The sequence below is a fragment of the Belonocnema kinseyi genome, chromosome 1 (assembly GCF_010883055.1).
Source record: "Belonocnema kinseyi isolate 2016_QV_RU_SX_M_011 chromosome 1, B_treatae_v1, whole genome shotgun sequence".
Lineage (NCBI taxonomy): Eukaryota > Metazoa > Arthropoda > Insecta > Hymenoptera > Cynipidae > Belonocnema > Belonocnema kinseyi.
Genome location: NC_046657.1, coordinates 79,382,270 through 79,407,778, shown reverse-complemented (window position 1 = coordinate 79,407,778; position 25,509 = coordinate 79,382,270). Strand labels below are relative to the sequence as shown.

Here is a 25,509-nt window from a genome sequence, read left to right as displayed (position 1 = left end):
ATAGCTCTTCTCTAAATTAATTTTTTTTAATTTAATTTATTTTTTGTTTTAATTTTATTTTTTATTTATTTTATATTTATATATTTTTTATTGTGATTTGATAATGTTAGAAAAAAAAATAAGTCGAAAGAAATAAAAAATAGAAGAAAAGGGATTTGGTTGATTGCCTTCTCATTTTTCTTTCCTCTTTTTTATTTTTGGCCAGAAGGAAGGAAATTTTTTTTCTTTTATTTTTTAGGAGGAAGAAGTTTTTTGTCTATGTCAAATTGCAATAGGAACATTTTGTGGTGTTTTTGTAGATTTGATTGTTAGATTCTTGGTTTTATTTTCAGGAATTCTTCACATTAAATTGATTATTGGACGTTAAATAGGATTTTGAATTTAATATTAATCTCATTTAAATACCTGAAATTCTAAATCGACAGTAGTTATGAAAACTCTGCAATTCCGCCACTCATATACAAAAATCACAGTCGAATCCGGATTTTGTGATTCTAAATTTAGTGTTTCCGAGAATTGACGTCCCGACGCGTGGATTAGTGAGAAGAGCTGAGGGATGTATTTCCGAAGGGTTTTCGAATTCGCAGTAGTTCAAAAACAATTGATTTTGTAGCCCAATGTACTTTTATTCAGAAAAAATTATTTGTTTATTTATCACAAATTATAATAGATTTCCGAATTTATTTCAATATCTCCACGTCTAATTTATAATTTTGAATTAGTGCAAAGACATTTTACTCATGTGTAAAAACCTGGAAATGTCAAGGAAGGTTTTTGAAATCAGGGAATTTGTCGAAAGCATGCTTAAATTTTGTTTTAAATTGTTACACAAAATTAAATAATAGTGTTTCGTTGAATTTTTTTTTATCTTTAATGAAAAATCTTTCTTATTTAAAAATTCAAGTACTTGGTTGAAAATTAAAATTTTTTGTTAAAAATACGCTTTCTTTTCTTAAAAATTATTTTTTTCTGGAAACTTAATTTTTTAAAGTAAAAAAATGATCTCTTTCAGTTGATAATTTAACTAGTTTGTTCAAAATTTGCTTGTTAATTGAAATTAATTTTTTTAACCAGGAATATTTTAGAATTTTAGTTGAAAAACCATCTCTTTGGTAAAAAATGAGTGTTTGTTTTTAATTTGACTCATCAATTTTGGTCTCAAAATTAATTTTTTATTGTTTTAATCTTATGTATTCTGTTAAAAATTCGTTTTTTTAAAATTAATCTTCTGGGATGCAATTTCACCTTTTTGGATGCAAATTCAAATATTCCATTTAAAGATTCATAATTTTAGTTGAAAATTTGTCTTTTTGTTTTGAAATTCGACTGTTGCAATCGCATATTCATGTATACTTTGTTCAAAATTCATCACTTTGAAGGAAAATTCATTTTTTTCGGGTTAAAACTTATTTCTTTTATTTGAAAATGGAACTATTTGTTTAAAAATGCATGTATACGTAGCTAAAAATTCAATCCAATTGAAGATTCATTATTTTAATTGAAAATTCATAACTCTGGTGGAAAATAACTTTTTTTTCAAGTTTTTATTTTTAGTTTTAAATTTATTTTTGCATTTCTTAAAACTACTTATCCATCAATGATAATCCTTTATTATTTGAATGGCTCTGTACTATGAAAAATTATAGCTTGAAAAATCTTGAGAAACCTAGAAAAAGCCTGGAATTGTCAAGGATTTTTTTCAGGATTTTAATATATTATTTAAGGATTTTTATATAAATTTAAATTAAATTTATTAACCCGTTTCAAGTTTTTTTTTAATTCTGAAATATTTAAAAAATGCAATAAAAAATGCAAATTCGCACTCCAATGTCGAATAGTGCGATTCCGCAAGAACCAATAAACAAAGCGCGTTTATAACGACCTTTCTCACGGATCGTGTGGAGCAACCAATTAACAACTAAATCTCAAAGTACTAATTAAATCCTTCCCGATTAGTTAACCACCAGTCGCGACGCTCCACGTGCCAGGGTTTTCCCGCTGTGTCGTTTCCAATTGAAACATTCGGTGAAAAAAATTCAAAATTGTAAAAAAATCTTCAAAGGTTAGCTTGTATCTTGAATTTACATGTTTAGTGTCGGCGCTTAAAGAAAATGAATTTTATGGACTTTTAAAGATCAAGGCAAGGACTCTGTAAAAAAGAATGGTGTAATGAACATTTGTTGAATGGTTCTGAGGAATTTAAATGGCCCCTCAATTACTTTTAGTGTCTATTATCAGGAATTCAATTTAAAGAATGTACTTGTAAAGCCTTTTTAGATTGGAAAAGGTCCCAATTCACCTTTTTACCAATTTGCCATCTAAATTGAGAATTATTAAGCCCCTCTATAAATGAATTAATTTGATTAAATTAGGTTTTCGCGGAAGGAGAAGCCCCTCAGAATTTAAATACTGTCTTCTGAATTTTTAATCTTTAATATGCGTGCATAAAAGAATTTCAATTCTACATCTCCGTGAGGCTTCCTGGGCTGCTTAAAACAACCCATGCTGGCCCCTCAATTTCAAATGGAATTTCCTCAATAATTAATGCAGCCTTTTCCAAATTTTTATTTCCAGAAGGCGTCTTTTGCATGGTCGGAAGGTGGCGAAGATGGCGGAGGGGGCGGAGGGGGTGGGGGTGGCACAGGAGTAGCCGGAAGTGGCGGTACCGGTGCAGGGGCCACAGGGGGTGGCGGGCTTGCCCATTGGGTCAGTGTCATGGCGGAACACATTCACAATCCTCATTCAGCCACCGGGGTCGGTGGAGTTCATCACCAACAACAATCGCCTCCCCAGCCCCCATATCCATGGAACAACGGTCTCTCGAGTGATGTGAGTATTAAACAAAAAATATTCAATCATTTGAAACAAATTATTTGAACTTCATTTAATTTAAGAGATTAAACAAAGCTTCTGAAAATTATTGATGATAGATGCAATTTTAATTGTAATTTAATTTTTAATAATGGGAAATAATTATGTATTGAACATTTTTTGAAAAATTTTCAGAAAAGAATCTGAAATATTTAGGACAAATTTTTCAAATTTTTAGGATTTTATTGAGTTGAAAACTGAAATCTTTCAACAGAAATATTAATTTTTAATGAAAATTTTAAATGATTAAAACTTTTTTTTTAATTTCTAAAAATGTAAAAAAAAAACAATTGGGAAGATTTTAACGTGATTTCTTTAATTTTGAAATAGTGTTCAAAATTCATGAAAAAATTTGAATCATTTAAAAAATAAATATTTAGAAGTTTAGAAAAGATTCGAAAATAGTTTAAATCTTGAGAAGATTTCAGACTACTTAAAATGGTTTTCTTACATTTTGAAAAAGAATCAAGAAATTTTTAAGTGTTTTTCGTAGAAAATTAATGTTGTTAGTTGAAAATTCGTCCGTTTGATAAAAAATTTAATTACTGAGTTGAAAAAGATTTCTTGTTGTTAAAGATTCATATTTTCGGATTATTGGTAATTATGTGAGCTGGAAAAGGGATAGAGTATGATGCACTTTCCCCCTTCCCTTTTGCAGCTCAAAAAAGTACCATTTAAAATTTTTTTAAATTTATAATTTTAATGTAAATTATAGCCATTTTTAATTTTTGATATCCTAATATTGTATAAATTAATGATCTGTTAAATATTAAAATTAATCGACGTTTAGTGAAATTAATTAAAATATTTCAAATTTTTTAATATTAAACAATAATAAAATATTTGATCGATCCACATTCTGGTATAAATTTAACTGTTTTTGTTAGAAATACAAACAAGAATTTTTGTTGAATTCAAGTGTAATTTGTTCATAATTCTTGTTTTTTTTTTTTTTTTAAAGAAAATATAACTATTTTTATGCCTTTTTAAAAATAATTTATTGAACTGAAAATTTAACTATTCTGTTTTTTGATAAAAATTGACGCTTTTAAGTTGAGAATTATTTATGTATTTTAATTGTAATATTTTAATTAATCTTATGATTCAAAAAATGATTATTGTTCAATTTTGGGAATCTTCTAGTTCGGGAATTTTATCATTAGAAAATTGTATAATTCGTGAATTTTGAATTCTGGAACTCTATTTTTCGGGGCTTTTCAACACTCGTCCCTATTATTCAATAATCAATAGTTAATTAATCGCTACAAAAATATTAAAATTAAATTTAAATGGAAAATACGAAAATGTGTAGACACCCTGAGAGATGTAAAAAAAAACCTACACTGGAAATTTGAATCCCAATAGAGTAAACGGTTAAAAAATTCCGGTAAAAGGATCCCGAAAGACGTTCGTTCTTACGTTCTTACCTTATAAGATAATTTTTTTTCTCGTCCTCGGCTGGGATGTAAACAGAAAAAAATTAGGGAAGGTGAAACGAACTCAAAAACGGGTTAGTACCACCTTTCCATTTTGTTTTTTGCCTGCATAAATTTTCGTTGGTCCGGGTGCAGGATTAGAAGCCTTGTTAAAAAAAAGTTGAAAAAAAGTGACGCGAAGGGGTTGAAGATCGCTTTGCATAGGCCGAGGCTGGATGGCGAAAGATGTGCGGAAAAAAATAAACGGAAATGCGAAAAAAAGTTCTAAACCTGGAGGGGGGAGACGCTGTTCATTTGAATAGATATCGCGGGCTTACGATGGTTGTAGAAATTGTATGGTTGTATAGTTGTATAGTCATTTCATGGGGAGAAACACTACCCAGCAGGACCAAGCGCTTCCTCTCGATTGTCTTTTTTTTTAGCTGCGTTTCATCGTATGATATTCAAATTCGAACTTCTACCCCTTCTGTTTTTTTCTCCTCTAGCGGAAAACACGCTTGTCGGTTGAAACCCTTTTTTTGTGAAAAAGGGAAGGAGACTTTCGTTTCGGGTCATGGATGTTGAATCTTTGTCGTTCGTTATTTATTTACGACCTCCAGATGTCCAATCCCTGAAACAAATTCAATTTGGGAAGCAAATTTGCAAGCAAATTATTTTGTCCCCATTTAAGAATGCGAGTAAAAGTGCATTTTATTTTTTATTTTTTCGAATTATTTATTATCTCACTCGAAGAAGAGAGTTTTGAAGAATATATCTCTTTTCTGACTTTAATGAGGGAGTTTTAAAAATCTAGTATTTCTTCGGCTTAAAAGGAGTAATTAAAAAGAAATTTCTTCCTGATTTGAAAAAGGTGGTTTTGAAAAACTATTATTTTTTTTTAGCTTGAAAGATGAAGTTTCTAAAAGATTAATTTTGTATTTTTAAGAGTCAATTAGAAAAAGTTAGCTTCTTGTATCACCCTCTTTTAAGGCTGAAAAAAATTTAATTTTGTTTAAAATTTACTTCTATTCCAAACAGAGAAAACATTTATTTTTCGAAAAGTCCCTTTTTCAATTATAAAAAATATACTCTTTTTAATTTTCGTCTTCTAAGTAGAAAAAACTATATATTTTTCAAAATTTCCCTGTTCCAATCAGAAACGAAACATTTATTTTCTAGAAAAAAATTATCTTTTTGCAATTCCTTCTTCTGTTCCGATGAAAAGAAAAGGTTTGTGCTTTTTTAATTTCCCTATTCGCTTTTTGAAATTCCCTCTTCCAACTCAAAAAAATATTAGTTTTTCAAAATTCTCATCTTTTCAAGTCAGAATTTTTTTGAATTTCGTTGTTCCAATTAGGAAAAAATTCTCTTTTCGAAACTCCCTCTTCGAAGTCAAAAAGTATGAAGTTCTTAAAATCTGCTTGCTCCGATCAGAAGAAATTTTTTCAATTTCCTTGTTTAAGTTATAAGTAAACTCTTTTTTCAAAAATACTTCTTCATAATCAAAAAAAAAAAATTAATTTATCAAAATTCCCTTCTGTTCCAATAAAAAAATTTAATATTTTTAATTTGCCTATTCCAATAAATATATAAAAAACGCATTTTTAAATTAACTTTTCAAGTGAGAAAAAATTATCATTTTATAAATTCACTTCTGTTCCAACCAGAAAAAAACTTATTTTTTATTATTTACCTGTTCCAGTTAGAAAAAAATCGCTTTTCGAAACTCCCTCTTCCAAGCAAAAAACAGTAATTTAGAAAAATCCAATTTTTTAAATTATGTAGATTGCAATTGGATCCACAAAAATGATTTAGTGAATGGGAATTTTTTCCAATGATCTTTTACTGTGTAAATCCTTTTGATAATTTGTAAGCGATATGCTTTTTCCACCCTTGATAATTATATCTGAATATTATTGTGCCTCACATTTTTTACAAGCTTTTTTATACTTCGAGCAACGGATGCAAATTGTACAACGGTCGAGTAAAATAAACCCTGTCATTCTCCCAATCGAAGTGGGGGGTTAATTTCACCCTTTGGTGGAATTAAAATCCCTTGTCTTGTTTTTTAAGAGAGGGGTTCAAGATGAAAAAACAGGACAAAAAGTTGGGAAAAAGTAGGGTAAAAGTTACAATGCTGATTTTGCCCGTTGGAGGGTTATTTGACTTTTATCTCTCCACTTTCTTTGATCTCCGAAGAGGTTCTCCTTATTCTGAAAGTTTGTCTCGCAAAAATTTTAATCACTTGAGTGCTCTTGGATGCATTTTATTTTTCATTTTTAAATATAGTTTATTTAATCAGGGTTTCTAGCTTTCTGAAAATTCTTGAAAACCTGGAAAATTCCTTGAAATATTTTTCAGCTTGAAAAACTTGGATTTAACAAAAATCCGATGTCAGGGATTTTTTATAAGAGAAATTTTAGCCGTCAAGGATAATAAATCTGAAAATTTTTCATATCAGTGAAATTGTTTCATTCCATTTGTAGAAGATTGTGGAAAAGATTAAAAGATAAAAGATTTGTAGATAATTAATTTTTTTATTGAAAATTTAACTATTCCAGTTGAAGAATAATTATTTTGGTGAAAAATTCATTTCGTTGATTAAAAGTTTAACTGCTGAATTTAAAACTAATTTTTTTGTTAAAAATTAATTTTTTAAGTTGAAAATGTTACTATTCTATTTTAGGATGAAAATTAATTTTTGTTTGAAGATTCATCTTTTAGTTTTAAAATTGAACTATCTTATTGAAAATTCGTTCTTTTTTATTCAGAACTAATTTTTCCCTTGAAAATTTAGCTTTTCCATTTTTTGTTGAAAATTGGTCTTTTTAATTGAAAATTCGTCTTTATTGGTAGAAAAATAATCTTTTCGGTTGAAATTCATATTCATATTTTGAAAACGAAACTTTTTCACAAAAAAATCGTCTTTTGAATTAAAAGTTGAACAATTTGGATGAAATTTTCGTCTGCCTTGACTGGACAACTTTTATTTCTTGAAAGTTTGTCTTTTCGATTAGTAATTTTGAATTCTAGGCTGGAAGTTGATCTACTTTGTTCAAATTTCTTTTTTGTTAAAGTTACATCATTTTAATTGAAAATTCATCTCTTTGCTGAAAAATTGTCTTTCTTCGTAAAAAAGTTACCTGCTTTGTATTGCAGTTACATAATTTTAGTTTAAAATTTAACTCTTTGTTTGAAAATTTTATTAATTTTTTTTCAATTATCAATTATTCAATTATGTGTTAAGAATCCATCTTTTTGTGGAAAATTCAACGTTTTTTGGTGATACTTTAATATTTTTTGTTTAAAATTGGATTACATGGTTAAAATTTCATCTGCGTAGGTCGAAAATTCAACATTTTGGATAATAATTAAAATATTTTGTTGAAAATTCAATTATTTAATTGAAATATCAATTTAACTTAGCTTTGAAATTAGATAACTCAGTCAAATTATAATTAATTAATTTTTTTCCAGGAAAACCGGGAAAGTTTTGGATTTTTTTCAGAAATGCTAGACACCCTGATTTAATACTCTGGGGTCTTTTTAGGCCCCAGTTACGAGGGGTGAGTTTTTGAGGCCGAGGGTCCGTAGGTATGCAGATTGGTCGATTGTCTTGAGCCATAGTTTTTTATTTTTTAACCTCCACCCCATTGGTCTATGGTGTCCCGTGAGAATCTCACGAGCATTTGCATGGCGAGGATTATTTAAATCATTTTTTATTGTCGTATCTCCTTGTGTTTCTGATGCTTGGTTGAAATAAGAGAACTGGAGAATCGACTGCAGGTTCTTATGAGCAATTTCAAGAGGCGTCCTATTCAGATTTAAATTTCTTCCTTTGAGCATTGTCCTCGCCACCACGTCACCACTGATCAGAATGAGAGGACTTTCTAATTTTCCTCTAAGAAAACAAACGTTATCCACCCCTTTCTCCTATAAATTTATATGAAAGAATTTAATTTAGTTTGAATCGAAATTCGAATTCATCTTTAAAATTCAAAATTTAACTCTAATGTCACATTTCTTAATTGAAGAATTTGTTACCCTGGGAGACAAAACTTAAAAAAATGATTTGTTTTTTGACTTGGAAGTGCGAATTTTATAAAATCAATATTTTGTATGACTTGAAAGATTATTGAAAAATATTTTTTTTTCCTGACTTTAATGAGAACTTTAAAAAAATTATAGTTTTTGACTTTGGGAGGGAATCTTCAAAAACTAACTATTTTCTACCCCCCCCCCCCCTCTTCTCCTGTTAACAAAAAATTATTTTCTTATAACTTCCTCTTACAAATCTGAAAGCAATTAGTTTCCCAACAGTCTTTATTTACAATCAGACGAAATAGAAGTTTTTCAAAACTGCCTTTCCCAGGCCAGAAAAAATTTTAGTTTATAAAAACTCCCCCTTCCAAGTCATAAAAAATACAGGTTTTTCAAAACTCTCTCTTTTAAGTCAGAAAAAATTAGGTTTTCAACATTCTCTTTTGCAAGCAAAAAAAAATTACTAATTTTTCAATACTACCTACTGCAACTCGAAAAAAGTTGTTTATTCAGAACTCTCTGCTTCGAGACAAAAAATAAATAGTCATAAAATAAACAATGGATAATAAATAAAATTAATAGTTACTCCTAATATTAAAAAAAACTAAACTCTTCCATTATTGAATTAAAAATTAGAAAAACTGAATTTACTATTTTTATTTAAAGGCTTAATTTAATTTTCAGCGTATATGGATTTTACTTTTTCACTATTTATTTTGTGACCCAAAGGAAGGAATTCTAAAAAATAATTTTTTCTTACGATGGGCATAGAGTTTTAAGAAAATAGTTTTTTTTTTACTTTGAAGAAGGATTTTTGAAAACTTAGTATTTTTTAGGACTTAGAATAGGAAGTTTTTATAAATAAATATTTTTCTTGACTTGATAAAGGGAAATTTGTAAAACTATTGTTTTTTCTGATTTAAACGTCGAATTTTTAAAAATTGATGCTTTTTGACATGGTAGAGAGATTTTTAAAAACACCCGCTTCTAAGTCTGAAAACAATTAGTTTTAAAAGAATTCCTGTTTCAAATAAGAAAAAAAGACCTTTTTTAAAACTCCCTTTTCCAGATCAGAAAAAAATTGGCTCCTCCAAACTCCCTTTTACAGGTCAAAAAAATACTGATTTATAAAAATGCCCGCTTCCAAATCATAAAACATACTGGTTATCTTTAAGTTTTTCTCCAAGACAAAAAATAAACAGTTAGAAAGACAAACAATAGAAAAATAAATTATCTTTGACGTTTAAAAATCCTCTTATAAAAATTCCCTGACTTTGGCAAGATTTTTTTCAACATTTTTTTATTTTAATTTTTTTAATAAATACAACGATAATATTAAGAAGAGTAATCTTTTAGTCATTGAATTTTTGTATTTATTCTATATGTTTTCTTTCTATATAAGTTAATTTTGAAACAAAATAAATGTGCCTACGTCCTTTTTATTTGATTTACGGTAAGAATAGAAACAATGGGTTTTGCAAGTACCGCAAAAGTCTGCAGGTCATACATAGTGTCACAACATTTGGGCCCAGACAAAGTTATGGGTACCTTTTTCCCGCATTTCGATGCAACCAATAGGGGATCGTTTGTCAACCCTTTTTCAGCACCTTAACTATTGTCGCCATCGATGAGCATTCAGGCGGAAAAATTTTCTTCGATGGTCTCATCTTTAGGCTCTTTATTAAGACCTCCTCGTATGCAATGTTCCGCGTGTTAAAAAAAATTGTCACCCTTCCTCTTAAAAAAAACGATGACTTGCAAATTAGCTCCCAAGCATTCTTTAAAAGTAAATAAATAAATTAGAATATTGTCGAAATATCCGTTGTAAGTACGTTATAGCACACGGGAGACGTTGTATTGCCAATTAATAATATAAAAATATAAGACAAGATTACTTGCTAGATATATGCAGCGGCTATCATCCTTGGGTCGCTCCGTATCCTCAATACACCCAAATGTTTCGCGGTTTTACTGGGATTTTTTACATTATATATGTTAGTATTGAATATCAAATATTAAAAATGATTAAAACCGAATCTCAAAAATTAAAAAAAATTGTAGGAGTTAAAATTGAAATACTTCTTAGGTTGTTTGGTTGGAAATCTAACTATTTTGTTAAAACTTCGTATTTTTTGGCAGAAAAATAATCTTCTTGGTTGAAAATTCATTTTTTCGGTTGAGGTTTCATCATTTTAGTTAAAAATTAACATTTTAGTTGGTCTGAAATTTTCAAAACATTTCTAAATTTTCTGAAGGATCTTAGGGAATTTATATTTATAAAATTTTAAAAATTAATAGTTAAAAGAAATTTTTATTTTGTTAAATATATTTATTTCAAATATATATTAGTTTCAAATTAATAATTTAATTTTGTTATGAATTTCTAAAGATTTAAAATTGATACCAAAGAATCGCATATGAGGGTGAGTCGAATTTTTTTTTTCGAAATTCGAAAGGGAACTACGTAGAAAATTATTGTGTGAGGGCCCTGACAAAGTATACTTTTCCAGAGTCCTTATACGCAGCTTTTCCACACAGTTCTACTTTGATTTCCAAAATTTTGTTTTTTCAACCCATCCTATTGCATACATCAACAATTGAACATTATGATTTTCTTTTTACACTTATGAATTTATATTTTTACATTTTATGAACTTTAAATAATAAAATGAACCAGTTTAAAGAACAGACAAAAAAGTTTGAGAGCGTTAAAAAAATGACTAAAACATGAGATAAAAAATCGAGTGTTTTATTATTATTGAGATGAAGAGGGAGGATGAGTATGGAGTATAAAATAAAAGGGAAGAGGCTCATAAACAGGGCGGAATGGTTGTAATCTGTCGTTCCTGGTTGGTTTGCCCAGCGGGTGGTCAACCCTTTCGGCTTTTTTACGCACCTCTGCCCTTAATCTCTTAAAACGCTTAGGCCTCTTTAGGACAATTTACCCCCGGCATAATGCGGACCCATATAACCCTCCAGAAAATGCAAAATATCTCTAAACGACTCACTGACAAGAAGTGTGAGAGAGTTCTTGGCCGAAAAACTACCCTTAGCGGATTATGTAAAAAAGAGTCTACCCTCTCCAGTTCTTGCTCATTCCCTCTCCCTTCGTCGTCGAAAATTAAAATAATGGACCCTGCCTCCGGCCTCACATCAGCCCCTCAATTTTTTTTACGACTTTTTTTAGACTTCTGCTGATGCAAATCGTGCAACGGAATTTTTCTATCAACCTTCTTTTTTCTGGTGTTATGCAATAAAATGTGCGTACAAAATTTGCGAGTTTTGAAAAAATGGTTCTTTTCTGGTTTGAAAAAGAGCGTTTGGGTATGTGAATTTGTCTGATTTAGAGAAGGGGGGTTTTGAAAAACTATTATTTTTCTGACTTCAAAGGCGGAGTTTCGAAAAGCTAATTTTTTCTAACTAAAACAGGAAAGTTTAAAATTCTCATATTTTCTCTTGACTAGAACATCAGGAGAATTGAAAAAAAAATCTTTTCTGATTCGAAGGGTTGATTTTTGAAAACCCAGTATTTTTTCTGAATTTGAAAAGGGAGTTCTGAAAGGTTCATATTTTTCCAGATGGAACAGGTTTGATAAAAAAGGAATTTTCAAATACACCAAACTCTCGCTTTCAGTGAAGTGTCGGGGGTTGCCTTCAAATACCTTTGGATTGGTTCTGGGGGGATCGAAATGTAAAAAAATGCATTTTTTTCTTGACTACAACAAAGAAAAGTAATTCTTTTCTATCATGAAGGAGGGTGTTTTGAAGAAACAAAATTATTTTTACTTGAATCAGAGGGCTTTGATGAACTCCGAGAGAGGAAACTTTTAAAAACTTATTATTTTCCAACTTCAATGAGGGTTTTTTTAAAGACATTTTTGTCTTCTGACGTGAAAAAGAACGTTTTGAAAAATGAATATTATTTCCAACTGGAACAGAGATTTTTATTTTGGGTTGAATGTCAAAGTTTTCGTAAGGAATTATTTTTTTCTGTCTTGGAAGCTGTACGATAACGATTTTTCTGCCAGCTAGAAGGAGTTTTGAATTTCTTTTTTCATTAAAACCAAAGAATTGCATATTAAGGTGGGTTAAAAAACAGAATTTTGGAAATAGAACTACGTGTAAAAGTAGCGTATGAGGAGCTTGACAAAATATACTTTTCAGGGTCCACAAACGCTACTTATCCACATAATTATTCTACGTCCGATTTCCAAAATCTTATTCCTCTTTTTAATTAATGATTTTCTAAACTTCAAATAATAAAAATATAACTACTTTGTTCCAAACTAATTACAGGAAAAAGTTATTTCTTAAAAATCCCTCTTCCAAGGCAGAAAACAATTATTTTCCAAAAACTCATGTTTTAACATAAAATTAAATGTTCTTTGTCAAATCTCCCTTCTTAGCCCCAAAAAACAAATTAGTTTTTCCGAAATTCCATCCTTATTGTCAATCAGAGAAAATGTTCTAACGATAAATTGCACCAACTGATAACCAATCATACTGGGTTCTATTCCTGATGGATTTTGTTTTTTATTTTATTGTTTTTAAAATAATATCGATATTTTAAAATTAAAATTTAATATTGGGCGCCTATGTGTGACCTAATAAAAATATATGAACGCAATCCAACCGCGGGAAAGATTTTGCGGCATGTCAAGACAAATAATAAAAACCTTAGAGGCGAGTCTGCTTCTCGTCACGTCAGAAACACGTGGCCCGAAAACACTGAGCCTACTGTTTTGCTCTTACACTTTGATTTGACCAAAGCCGACATTTTATCCACTTCTAAAAATAGAAATTTTAATAATTAAAAATCATAAAATAATTGTCTCTGACCGAATATAATGCAGAGTATAATTCGTTTTAGAACTTGTTTAAAATTTGAAACATAATATAAAAAATAGCTGTTTTAATTTTACAAACAGCGAGAAATCAAGTGTCAATCAAGAGTCTTCATTAAATAATTAAATATGTTAATCGAATTTGAGATATCCGATTATTCGGGATCGCTAAATCCGACATGCCACTCACCTGAATCAATAATTCAAGTCTCTTTATTTATAATAGCATTGCAAGTTTAATAACTATTTTGTTATAGAATTTTTATTATAGAAATCTATACACCACTCGTGAAATAAATTTAAAAATAAAAATATGAAGTGAAAGACATTTCCCTGACAAAGTTCCAGGAAATATTTATTTAAGTTTTCCATTTTTTACAGCCACCCATTTTAAGTATTACCTTTAGATTTTTAACCATTTTTTAACAAAATGGTTAAATTTCGAACAAAAAAGTTCATTTTTATCCAAATTTAGATTTTCTATCAAAATAGTTAAATTTTCAACAAAATACAAGAATTTTCAACCAAATGGTTGAATTTTTCACCATTTTCAAACCAAAAAGGTGAATTTTTAACGAAAGAGTTTTTAACAAAATACATGACTTTTCAACCAAATCGCAGAATTTTCATACCAAAAATATTATTTTTAAACAAGAGAGCTATATTTATAATGAAAAAGGTAATTTTTAATAAAATAGTTCAATTAACTAGCATACTATTTTAATTTTCCACATCCCAGAAAAAAACCAAAGCTTTTAAATAAAAAAGTTGAATTTTCAACGAAAATGTTCGTTATTCTTTAACCAACTTTTTCGACTTTCTACGAAAATGTTTTAAATAACAGTTGAATTCAACCAAAAAAGACAACATTCTAACAAAATAGCTTAATCCTCAACCAGGTCAAGTTACGAAAAATATAATAGTTGACATTATTTCAACTAAAAAAGATTTTAATTTGAAATCAAACACAGTGGAATTCAACAAAAAAAGGCAAAAGTTCAAACAAAATAGTTGAATCGTTAACCAAATCAGATTAGTATTCTACCAAAACAATTGAATTAAAAAAGAAATCGATTTTTTTTCTAATAGAAATCAATTTTCAAACCAAGAAGTCGAAGTTGTATTTTAAAATCGAAAATATGAATTTTCATCAAAGAAGTTACTTTTCACCTAAATAAAATGTTTGAATTTTTAATGAAATCAATGAATTTTCAACAAAAATACATGAATTCTCAACGAAAATGCAATGATTTATATTAATTAAAACAAACAATATTTGGACTAAAATCAAACAAATTCGAATTGAAAATTTTTTAAAAGTAAAATTTGAATTTTAAAACAAGGAAGAAAAACATTTTCGCTAAATTGTAGCACTTTCCAATCAAGGAGATGAATTATCTACAAAATAGTTGCATTTTTAAACTGGAAATATGAATTATCAACAAAAAAGTTACTATTTAACCAAACAAAATAATTGAATTTTTAACAAAATAAATTAATTATCAACGAAAATAGATGAATTCTCAACGTAAAGTACAATTGTTGATATTATTCAAACCAAAAAAGATTTTGATCAAAATCAAAAGCAGTCGAATTAAACAAAAATCTACAAATAAGTTAAATTTTCAACTAGATTTTTTCCCCGTGAGAGATACATTTTTAAAGGAAAACTCGAATTTTGTAACAATGAAGAAAAAAATGCTCACTGAACTGTTGCATTTTCGAGCCAAGGAGACGAAGTTTATACAAAACAGTTTCATTTTTAAATCGAAAATATGAATTATCAACAAACAAGTTACTTTTTAAACAAACAGAATAATTTAATTTTTAACCAAATAAATTAATTATCAACGAAAATAGATGAATTCTCAACGAAAAGTACAATAGTTGATATTATTTAAACCGAAAAAGATTTTGATCAAAACCAAAAGCAGTCGAATTAAAAAAAATCTACAAAAATGTTGAATTTTTAACTAGATTCTTTCACCCAAAGAGCTAGATTTTTAAAGGAGAACTCGAATTTTGAAACAAGGAAGACAAACATTTTCACCGAATTATTGCATTTTGAAGTCAATGAGATCAATTTTCTACGAAGCAGTTGTATTTTAAAATCGAAAATATGAATTTTCAACAAAAAGTTACCTTTTAACCAAATAGAATAGTTCAATTCTTAACAAAATAAAGAAATTTTTGACGGAAATAGATGAATTCTCAACGAAAAATGCAATAGTTGATATTATTTAAACCAAAAAAGATTTCGAACAAAATCAAACATTCGAATTGAAAAAAAAATCAACAAATTAGTTGAATTTTCAAAGAGATGTTTTCATCATAAGAGAAGCTGAATCCTTAATCAAAAGAAGAGAAACCCCCAAACTAACTTCAAAGTAACTAAAATTAAAGTACCAAGTTACTGCAAAAATCGTAAATAAGTTAAGTTACAAATTACTTTTTAAAATAGTAACAAAGTTTCCCTATGAGTAACAAATAATGTAACTTTTCATTAACTGAGTTACTTGTTACAAGTTACTACCCAACTCTGCACGTGACGTCATAGCAGATAATTGTGATCGATGAGAGCGACGAAATTGACTTCTTTTCTGCGTTTCGCCTAAGCGCGAAGAAGAGTCGCCTTGTCACGTTCGTGGGCCCAGCAATGAGGCCCGCAGGCCCAGTTCCCATATCACTGATGCAGAAATTCAAATTCGCCGTCATTAATAAAAATTAAAGAGACATCACTGGGCGCAGCGAGTGTGGGGTGAGCCTTTCTTTCGGGTCACCCCGGGGCCTTCTGGGTCCACAGCGAGGCAGCGCCATCACCCTTTTATCTTACCTGAGCCCCAACAATAGCGTGAGACTATGGGCCCTTTGTACTCCACTTTCTGATGATCTGCATACGACGTCCATTTTGTCAAATCGGTGTTTAGTCTCCCCCCCCCCCTCTTGTTTTTTTCTAGTCCTCGCCTTAGGCCTATGGGGCCTTATGGGACCGAGACTGAAGAAAGAAAATTTCGAATTTTGATGGTGATGGAACGGCTGCTAATTCTCGCTTGGGTTAAGGTCGGATATTATAATTTCAATTAAGCTATATTTTTTTGGGCCAGGGAGTCGGAAAAAAATGATAAAAGATCCTGCTATTTTTTTTATTCCTTGCTGAGGGACTGAAAAGGGAAATTCGGAAGCTCTGGATGGAGATTATAGGTTCTCAGTCTTGGGCATAAGCCACAGCGGTCAAGGACGCAGGATCTGCAAAAAAGTCGAAAGCCCCTTTTTTTGGGAGAGTCATTGACCCGAGAGTCTGCGTCAGGTCTGCGCAGGGTCTCACCTCTTCCGGAATCCCTGCACCGGGCAGGCGAAGAGGCGGAAAAGAACAGAAAAAAACAGAACTGGAATGGCCGGAACAAAAAAAAAAAGAGGGAAAGTATTAGGATCAATATTTGACCCGGAGCCAGAGGGACAAAGTATAAGAAATTATTAGCTAGTCGAAATTTTGATTGTGTCAAGTATATTTATTTTAAAAATATTAGTTTTCAATTCTTAATTTATTTTGCTATACAATGTCAAAGATTTAATATTAATCAGAAAATGGACTTTTCTTTTTACATTTATCAGGGTGGCGACTTGACCGGACCAGTAAACTGGGAAATGACGGGGAATTTTATTTACGGGGGAAAATGATCGCGAATTAAATTAAAAAACCGGGAATTCACTTCTGGTCATAGCGAAATTCTAGTTTTCATTATTGTAATATTTTTTTGTCAATTTAGAAAAGTGACTTCTACTTTATCTATAGTTGAAGGTCATATGAGTGAAAATAATTATAGTTTTTAATTTAGGATAGGGAGTTTTGGTAAAGAAATATAATTTCGCTTGGAACAGGGAATTTTTGAAACGAAACGGGAATTTTTTAAACAATTAAAACTGGGATTTAGAAGAACGGATTAAAAAACATCCCTGTTCCAAGTAAAAATCGGTCACAATTTAAAAGGTCCTTCTTCCAAATTAAAAAAAAAAGAAAGTACTTTTTAGAGTCGAAGTAGTATTTCGAAGAGGAAATATTTTTAAATTAAAATGTACCATTTTTTCCATTTTTCTTTGGAAATTTATCTTTTCTTCTTAAAAATTCAACAACTTGCGGTTAAAAGCTAAACTCTTTCGTTAAAAATTAATTTTTTGTTGGAAGATTCATCATTTTAATGGAAAATTCATCTCTTTTTAACAATGTAACTACTTTCTTGAAAATCAATTTTTCAAATTAGATTTGTAATGGAAAATTCGACTATTCTATTTCGGGTTGAAATTTTATCTTTTCAGGGTGAAGATTCAACTATTTGGGTGAAAATACATTTTTTAATTTAAAAATTAAATTTTTTTAAAAATAATTTAATTTGTGGAAAATTCGTCTTTTTCTTTGAAAATTAATCCGGTTTATTGAAAGTTAGTTTTTCAACTGAAAATTTAATTGTTCTACTTTTAGTTGAAAATGGACCTTTTCTAGATAAAATTTTAACAATTTGAATGTAAATTTGCCTTTTTAAATTTAAAATTAATTTATTTTGTTGAAAGTTATTGTGTTTAAGAAAAACTTCTTTTAGGTTAGAAATAAACTAGGAAATAAATGTACTTTTTTGTAAAATAAACTGTTGTGTTGAAAATTAATTTTGTATTGAAGATTTATTATTTTAATTAAATGTTAATTCTTTATTTAAAAAGTGATCTATTTGTTTGAAAGAGTTTTTTTTCTTTAGATGAAAAGGAATTATTTATCGAAAACTGAACTACTTTATTGAAAATTTTTTGGTTAAAAATAATTTTTTCTTAAACTAAAAATAAAAATACTATTCCAGTTGAGTATTCCATAATTTTAGTTGAATTTTTTTTTATTGAACATTCATTTTTTGACTGTATATTTAATTATTAAATTTTTTGTTGAAAAATTATTATTTTTTTAGTTGAAAATTCGTCTTTATTGGCTGAACATTGATTTTCTTAATTTAAAACATAATTATTTAAGTTTTGGGTGACAATTTATCTTTCTTAGTATAAGCATTTTTTTTAAAGTTCAACTTTCAGCTTGATATTCATCGTTTTAGTTTCAAACTCATTTTTTTGTTTAAAATTCGACTATTCCAGTTGAGGATTCATTATTTTAGCTAAAAATTTATCAGATAAGATGAAAATTTATTTTTTTTACTAAAAAATGTAACTTTTTCATTTTCTGTTAAATTTTTTTTTCTAGTTCAAAATTCAACCATGTAGTTGAGAATTTGTATCCTTTTATTGAAAATTCAATTATTTCGTTAAAATTCATGTATTAATTATTGTAGTTGAAAATTGATCTGTTTGATATAAAATTCCACAATTCTAGTTGAAGATTCATTTATTTTGCAATTTTTTTGCTCGATTATGTTAAAGGATTATTATAATGAAGGTCATGATTTAAAATAAATGTTTCCGTTTTGCAAGAAATATGAATGTTACTTTTAGTTGGCCGGGAACATTGAAAAACTTGACCGGGAAATTAGCGGCAATTTTAAACCTTCCGTTAAATCGCCACCTCGCTTATGAGCTTCGAAAATCCTATTTAAATAAAAAAAAACGAACCAACTTAAATAATGTCTTTCTTCGGGTGCTCTAAAAATTTTTACAAAGTTTTTTAGATTGGTTTCTTTAATCTTGTATATTAGAGCACCCATTTTGAAACGTGATGAAATAATGAGTCTTCGGAAATTATCGTTTAACCAGGCGTAATTGATCCGGCAACAAAAGAGTACAATGGCTGCCTAACAGCGGTCTACTTTTGTGCCACAGGTAGTTCAATTTCCTACCTGCGCTGCGCTTTTTTTATTGTTCACTTTTCCCCGTTCCCTTCGCGCTAATATTGATCAAATCGTGGCAGATCCTTCATCGCAGAGCGAGGTGACGATTGGATGCTCAAGCTGATAAATCATTCAAAACCCTCGGCCCGAGACGCTCTCGTTGTCGATAAGAACGATAAGTCGCATCAGGCTCTAATTCGGGACCCTGCATGACAGTCCAATGACGCCTTCTGCATTTTTCATGAAAGTTAAATTCGAGTCGCTACATTGAATCTGATCAATTTCTTCCAAAAAGCTTTGCTATTATTTATCAATTTCTGACGAAGATGACACATTTCGAATGTATTCCTGACTCGAAAGTGGGTCTTGCATTTCAATTGAGTGACTTGGATAATTTGATTGGCGATCAAAATAGAGCTCAGATGTTGTAGAATCCATTTTTGGGGGGTTTCTACTCTTTTGGTTTAAAACCCTGGAAAAGTCCTTGAATATTTTTGTGCTTGGAAAAATCTGGGAGAGTCCTTGAATTTTACTCGTGATCCTGAAATTTTTATTATTTGAAGAAAAAATAGGTTTTTAAACTTGTTTCTGCTGAACCGAAAAGACTAATGAACCGTTATTTGGTAGGCTTATGTAATAGTTCATAACTCTGACATTTTTTATTTGTTTTGCTTTGTTTGAAAGTAAAAAAGAAAACCTTTTTAACAATAGATTTTTCTACTTTAAAAACTATTCAATAGCATTTTTTAAAATTTATTAATAAGAATAAATTATGTTTTTAGTTAGGAATTTTATTATTTGGTTGCAAATTTGACAATTTTATAGTCTTTTTCTTGTTGATAATAAATTTTTGTACTTGAAAATTGAACTTTTCAAATTGAAGATTCATAATTTTCGTTTACAATTGATCTCGTTGGTTGAAAGTTTAATTATTTAAGTTTTAATATTTTACAATGAAAATTCAACTACTTGTGTAAAATTTAAACAATTTTGTAAACATTTTTTTTTGCTTGAAGGTTCATTTCTATTTAAAATTCTAACTATTTTGTTGAAAATTCGTTTTTTTTTTTTAATTTAAAATTAATTTTTCACTCCAAAATGTAAGTTTTCCTTCTTTAGTTGAAAATTTGGCTTTATTGGTAGAAAATTAAACTTGTTGGTTGAAATTTCTTCTTTTGGTAAAGACAGCAACTGTTTGGATGAAAATGAACTTTTTTGTTGAAAATTTATCTCTTTGGTTGAAAATTTAGTTATTTTATTAAAAATGTATTATTTTTCAAATGAAAATGTATCTTTTTTACCTAAAAATTCATATTTTTTGTTAGAAATTCAAGTATTTGGTTGCATTTTGTTGAAAATTCGTCCTTTTTATCGAAAATTTATTATTTTAAATTCGTCGTTTTATTTAAAAATACATTTTCGTACGTTAAAAATTCATGTATTTTTTTAGAAGGTATCTATTTGGTTGTAAATTAATTTTTTTTGCTACAAAATGTAAATATTTTGTGGAAAATTTTTTTCTTTGTCGATAGTTAATTGTTTTTACTGAAAATTTAACTATTCTATTTTTTGTTGAAAATACAATTTTCGTTGTTGTTAGAAATTGTACTATTTGGTTAAAATTCTTTTTTTTCATCGAAAATTGATTTTTTTTTCTAAAGATTTAACTTTCATTTTTCGTTGAAAGTTCTTTTATTTGTTTAAACAGACAACTGTATTCTAAAGTTTTTAATTATTTGGTGGAAAATGCTACTATTTTTAAATGAAGTTTAATCTTTTTTGTTTGAAATTTCGATCATTAGGATGAAAATTCAGCTTTTATCGACTAAAAGCTCTCTTTTTTTATTGAAATAAATAAATGTTCAATTTTAAAATTTCGAATTGAAATTGTTTTGTTCCATTTATTAGAGACTATATTTTAAAAATGTTACACAATTAAAATTCTGGTCTCTGAATATAATGGCATTGTTTTGCATTTTAATATAAAAGATTATCACATACGGAATTAAACTCAATATTATTATATCAACAGCAAAAAATTATTGGATTTTAAAAACTTTAATTAAATTTTTTGTCAAATTTGAAGAAATCGGGGAGAAAATCGGGAAAAAAGGTTCAGAAGGTTTCATGCATAAATTTTTGTTGCAAAAGTGATTCAAAAGTGCTTTGCCAAAAGAAGCTCAAAACTCTTTTTGCAAAAGTGGCTCATAATCTATTTTCGCTCAAAACTCCTTTTTTCGAATTACACCTCAAACTTTAATTACTTTTTCCTTATTCCTTGTTTACCAGTCGTCAATCACTTGACGATTCTAGAACCAAAAAAAAGTGTTTGGCTCGTGCCACAAAGGTCCTTAACGATACCATTAACCTACTCCTTTTTATATACTTTTTTGTCCAACCCAAATTCCCTCATCATCGAATTACAAGCCCCTTCAACATTTTTTTATCAATCTTTTTTTCCACGCTTCTCCTCCACTTTGTCCCCTAATCCTAATCCTGATTTAACCACTTCATAACCCCATCTCGAGGTCGCTTTTTTGAGGATTAAATATCACAAATGAGCTCTATCTTGTTTCCCGATCAGAATAAAGATTCCGGATGTTTTCTCGATTATGACCCACCTCTTAGATATGACTACTCCCAAATCACGTTTGGCGATAAAAAAAGGAAGACGCCGCAGGTGCCTACACCCGCGCTCTCTTTTTTCAATCGGAAATAAATATTTTTTTGGTCAAATCTTCCTTCTTCGCGCCAGAAGAAAAATGAATTTGCAAATTTCGATCCTTACCAACAATGAGAAAAAATGTTTTCGCGGTAAATTGCACAAACTGATAACCAATGATTTTGGGTTAGATTCCTGGTGGATTTTATGCTTATTTACTTATTTTTAAAAATATTATTGATATGTTCGACAAAAAAGCCCAGGTTTGTTCTATCTTCTTTCCTGATCGGAATCAAGATTTCGGGTGTTTTCTCGATTCTGACACAATGACAACTCCCAATTTGGCGAAAAAAAGGGAGACGCTGCCGGTGCCTACACCTTCGCTCTCTTTTTTAATGAGAAATACATTTTTTTGGGTCAAATCTTCCTTCTTCGTGCCAGAAAAATAACAACTAATTTGCGAATTTCCATCCTTGCCATTAATCAGAAAAAATGTGTCCGCGGTAAATTGGACCAACTGATAACCAATTATCCTGGGTTCAATTCCTGATGGATTTTATTTTAATTCATTTATTTTCAAAATAAAATTGATATTTTCAATATCAAAAAATCATAAATGTGCTGTATGTTGATTCCTTATCGAAATCGAGGTTTCGGGTGCTTTCTTGATTATGATCCATCTTTTAGAGATGACCACTCCCAAATCAGACACTTTTGGCGAAAACGAAAAAGGGAGATGCCGCAGGTGCATACACCTGATCGGAGACCCTTTGGAAAAGAATAGCACCTGCTGTCCTGCTAGACAGGGAGCTTCGAATTTTGTATTTGTGGTGGTGCAGTCCAGTTTATGGACTCTGGTCAACCGCAAATAATCGAAGGGGGACTCAAATGACCTGTGGAGGTTCCAATATGTTGTCCTGTTACAATTTTCCCCTCAGGAATCCCCTACAACTTAGAATTCAATTGGATTGTAATTTCATTTTTTTTCTCTTAACATTATTATTTAATAACTTGAAGTAAATGCACACACGCAAAGCGCGCGCTCAAGTATCTGGATTTTTATTTTCAACATTAAACGTATTAAGTAAAAAGCTTTTTAACTGATTTTTAAAGAAATTTTTAAATATTAAGTTTAACAAATTTTTGAAACAATAACAATTCATTATTTCAAATTGAAAGCGTTTTTAAATTGAAAAATTTATATAAAAATGTATTTAAAAACATTTCGAATATGATGAAAAGGCATTGAAAGTTTATCATTTATAAATAAGTAGCATTTTAAAAATTTATTAAAGTTCAATGAAATCATTTGAAACCTTCTTTTTCCTTAAAAACTGATTAAGTCGCTCGAATTCTTTGAAATTTTATCAGGTATTTTCAAATCTCCCACAATCCCTTAACATTCCTTAAAATCCTGTCGGGCTGTTATATTGAATTTTGTTAATTAACACTTCAAACTAAGAAATTAAAAAATTCGTAATCAGAAGATCACAAAATAAAAGAATTTCAGAATAAAATTCTGATAATTGGACACTTTCATTAGAAAGGAGTTTAAATTTTTAAATTATTTTTTATTCATAGAGATCAAAATATTGAACAATTTTATTTTGAATTGAGTTATTACAGATAAAAATTTCGATAATAGGACAATTTCAAAATGTTAAAAATGTAGTATTTTCAGATAAGAATTAAAAAAATTGAATCATTAAAATTCAAAGGTATTGCAATTGTATTATTTCTCATTAAAAACGTTCAAAATTAAATAATTACAAATTTGAAACTTCAGGATGTAAATAATATTCAACTCAGATTTTTGTTTAGTAGAATTAGAAATCTTCAATATTTTGGTACATTTTGAAATAAAAAATTCTTCCTTTTTCCCAATTTTTTTCTTTCTTCTGGATTCCGAATGTTTATCTACTTCACTTTCTTTTCTTTTTACTTTTTATTATTCTTGATTTGAACCCTTCTTCTGCTTTTCTTCATTTTTGCCAACCTTTCTCTCATTCTCTTCACTTTTCCCATTTTTTTCCTTTTTCTTGATTCCCAATGTTTATTTATTTGAACTTCTTTTCTTATTCTATGTTTGTCCCTTTCCTCCTCTTCTCTCTCTTTTTTTTCTTTTCTCCCTACTTTTTTCTCATTCTGTTCGCTTTTTCCCAATTAGTTTCTCCTTTTTCTTGATTCCAAATGATTTTTTCAACATATTTTCTTTTTATTATTCTTGATTTGCCCCTTTCTTTCTTGCTTTCTTTCTCTTTTTTTTTGTTGTCCACTTTCTCCTCATTCTCTTCCCTTTTTGACAAATTGTTTGTCTTTTTTCTTGATTCCTATTCCCTAATGTTGATCTATTTGAACTTATTATATTATTCTGTATTTGTCTCTTTCTTCCTCTTTTCTCCTTTCCTCCTTTTTAATTTTTCCCTACTTTTCTCTTCTTCCCTTTTCTTTATCCCAATTTGTTTTTCCTTCTTTTTGTTTCCTAATGTTTACCTATTTGAACTTCTTTATTTTCATTTTTTATTTGTCCCTTTCTTCCTTTATTCCTTTTATTCCGCTTCTCTTCCTTGTTCCTTACTTTCCTCTCATTATTTTCCCTTTTCAAAATTTGTTTGATTTATTTCTTCATTCCACATTTTCATCTATTTCAACTTCTTTCCTTATTCTGGATTTGTTCCTTTCTTTCTTCATCTTTTTATGTCCACTTTCTCCTCATTCTCTTCCCTTTTTCCCAAATTGCTTTTCGTTTTTCTTGATTCCTAATGTTGATCTTTTTTAACTTATTATATTATTCTTTATTTGTATTTTTCTCCCTCTTTCCTCCTTTTTTAATTATTCCCTACTTTTCTCTTATTCTCTTTTCTTTATCCCAATTTGTTTATCCTTTTTTCTTGTTTCCTAATGTTTACATATTTGAACTTCTTTTATTTTAATTTTTTATTTGTCCCTTTCTTCCTTTTATTCCGATATACTTCCTTTTTCCTTATATTCCTCTCATTATTTTCCCTTTTCCCAATTTTTTTATCTATTTCTTCATTCCAAATGTTCATCTATTTCAACTTCTATCCTTATTCTTTATTTGTCCTATTTGTTCCTTTCTATTCTTATTTTTTATCTATCTCTTTCTTTGTTTCTTTATTTTTTTCCTATTCTGTTCAATTTTGCCCATTTTCCCTCGCCTTTTTTGCCCATTCTCTTCCTTTTTTCCCAATTTTTTTTCTTGGTTCCTAATGTTTATCTATTGGAACTTCTTCTATTATTCTTATTCTTCATTTGTCCCTTTTTTCCTCTTTTCTCCTTTGCCCCACTACCCGCTCATTCTCTTCCCTTTTTTCCAATTTGATTTTCCCTTTTTCTTGATTCCCAATGTTTATGTGTTTAAGCTTCTTCTCTTATTCTTATACTTCATTTGTCTCTTCTCTTTCTCCCTCTTTGCTCCTTTTTTCCCTTTATCCTTTTTTCCCCCACTTTCATTTCATTCTTTTCCCTTTTTCCCAATATTTTGTTGTCCAATTTCCAATTCTAACGACCCCCACCCCGACCCTTCACCAACCCCTTCCATTTCTCGCGTCAAGAGTGGCGTAAATTGGAAAAATTGTAGCAGCAAGTTCCCGATCGTAACGAGAATTCGAGGCAACGACGACGTACCTTTTTTTTCTCCTCATCCCATCGCATATCCGCGTATCTCACAACTCCCGTCCTTCTCCAGCTTTTCACGGCAGGTCGCTGAGTGCGCTGGTAAAACAGCCCCTTAAAACGGTTTTACTGCCCTGCACGGGGCGCAACGACGTCTAGACGCCAGGGCCGTAAAGTTTGACCTACTCACCCCCAACTCCCGCGTTCCCGGCCAACGTGCT

The 25,509-nt window shown here is 29.4% G+C and overlaps 1 protein-coding gene across 1 annotated transcript in view; it reads left to right on the top strand.

Moving 5' to 3' along the window:
• Positions 1-25,509, top strand: part of LOC117174585 (zinc finger protein rotund-like) — a 174,905-nt gene that overhangs the window by 6,836 nt on the left and 142,560 nt on the right. Inside the window, exon 2 of the mRNA XM_033363818.1 lies at positions 2,575-2,829. Within this exon, the coding sequence (XP_033219709.1) occupies positions 2,575-2,829 (255 nt within the window). The remainder of the gene's footprint in view (positions 1-2,574; positions 2,830-25,509) is intronic.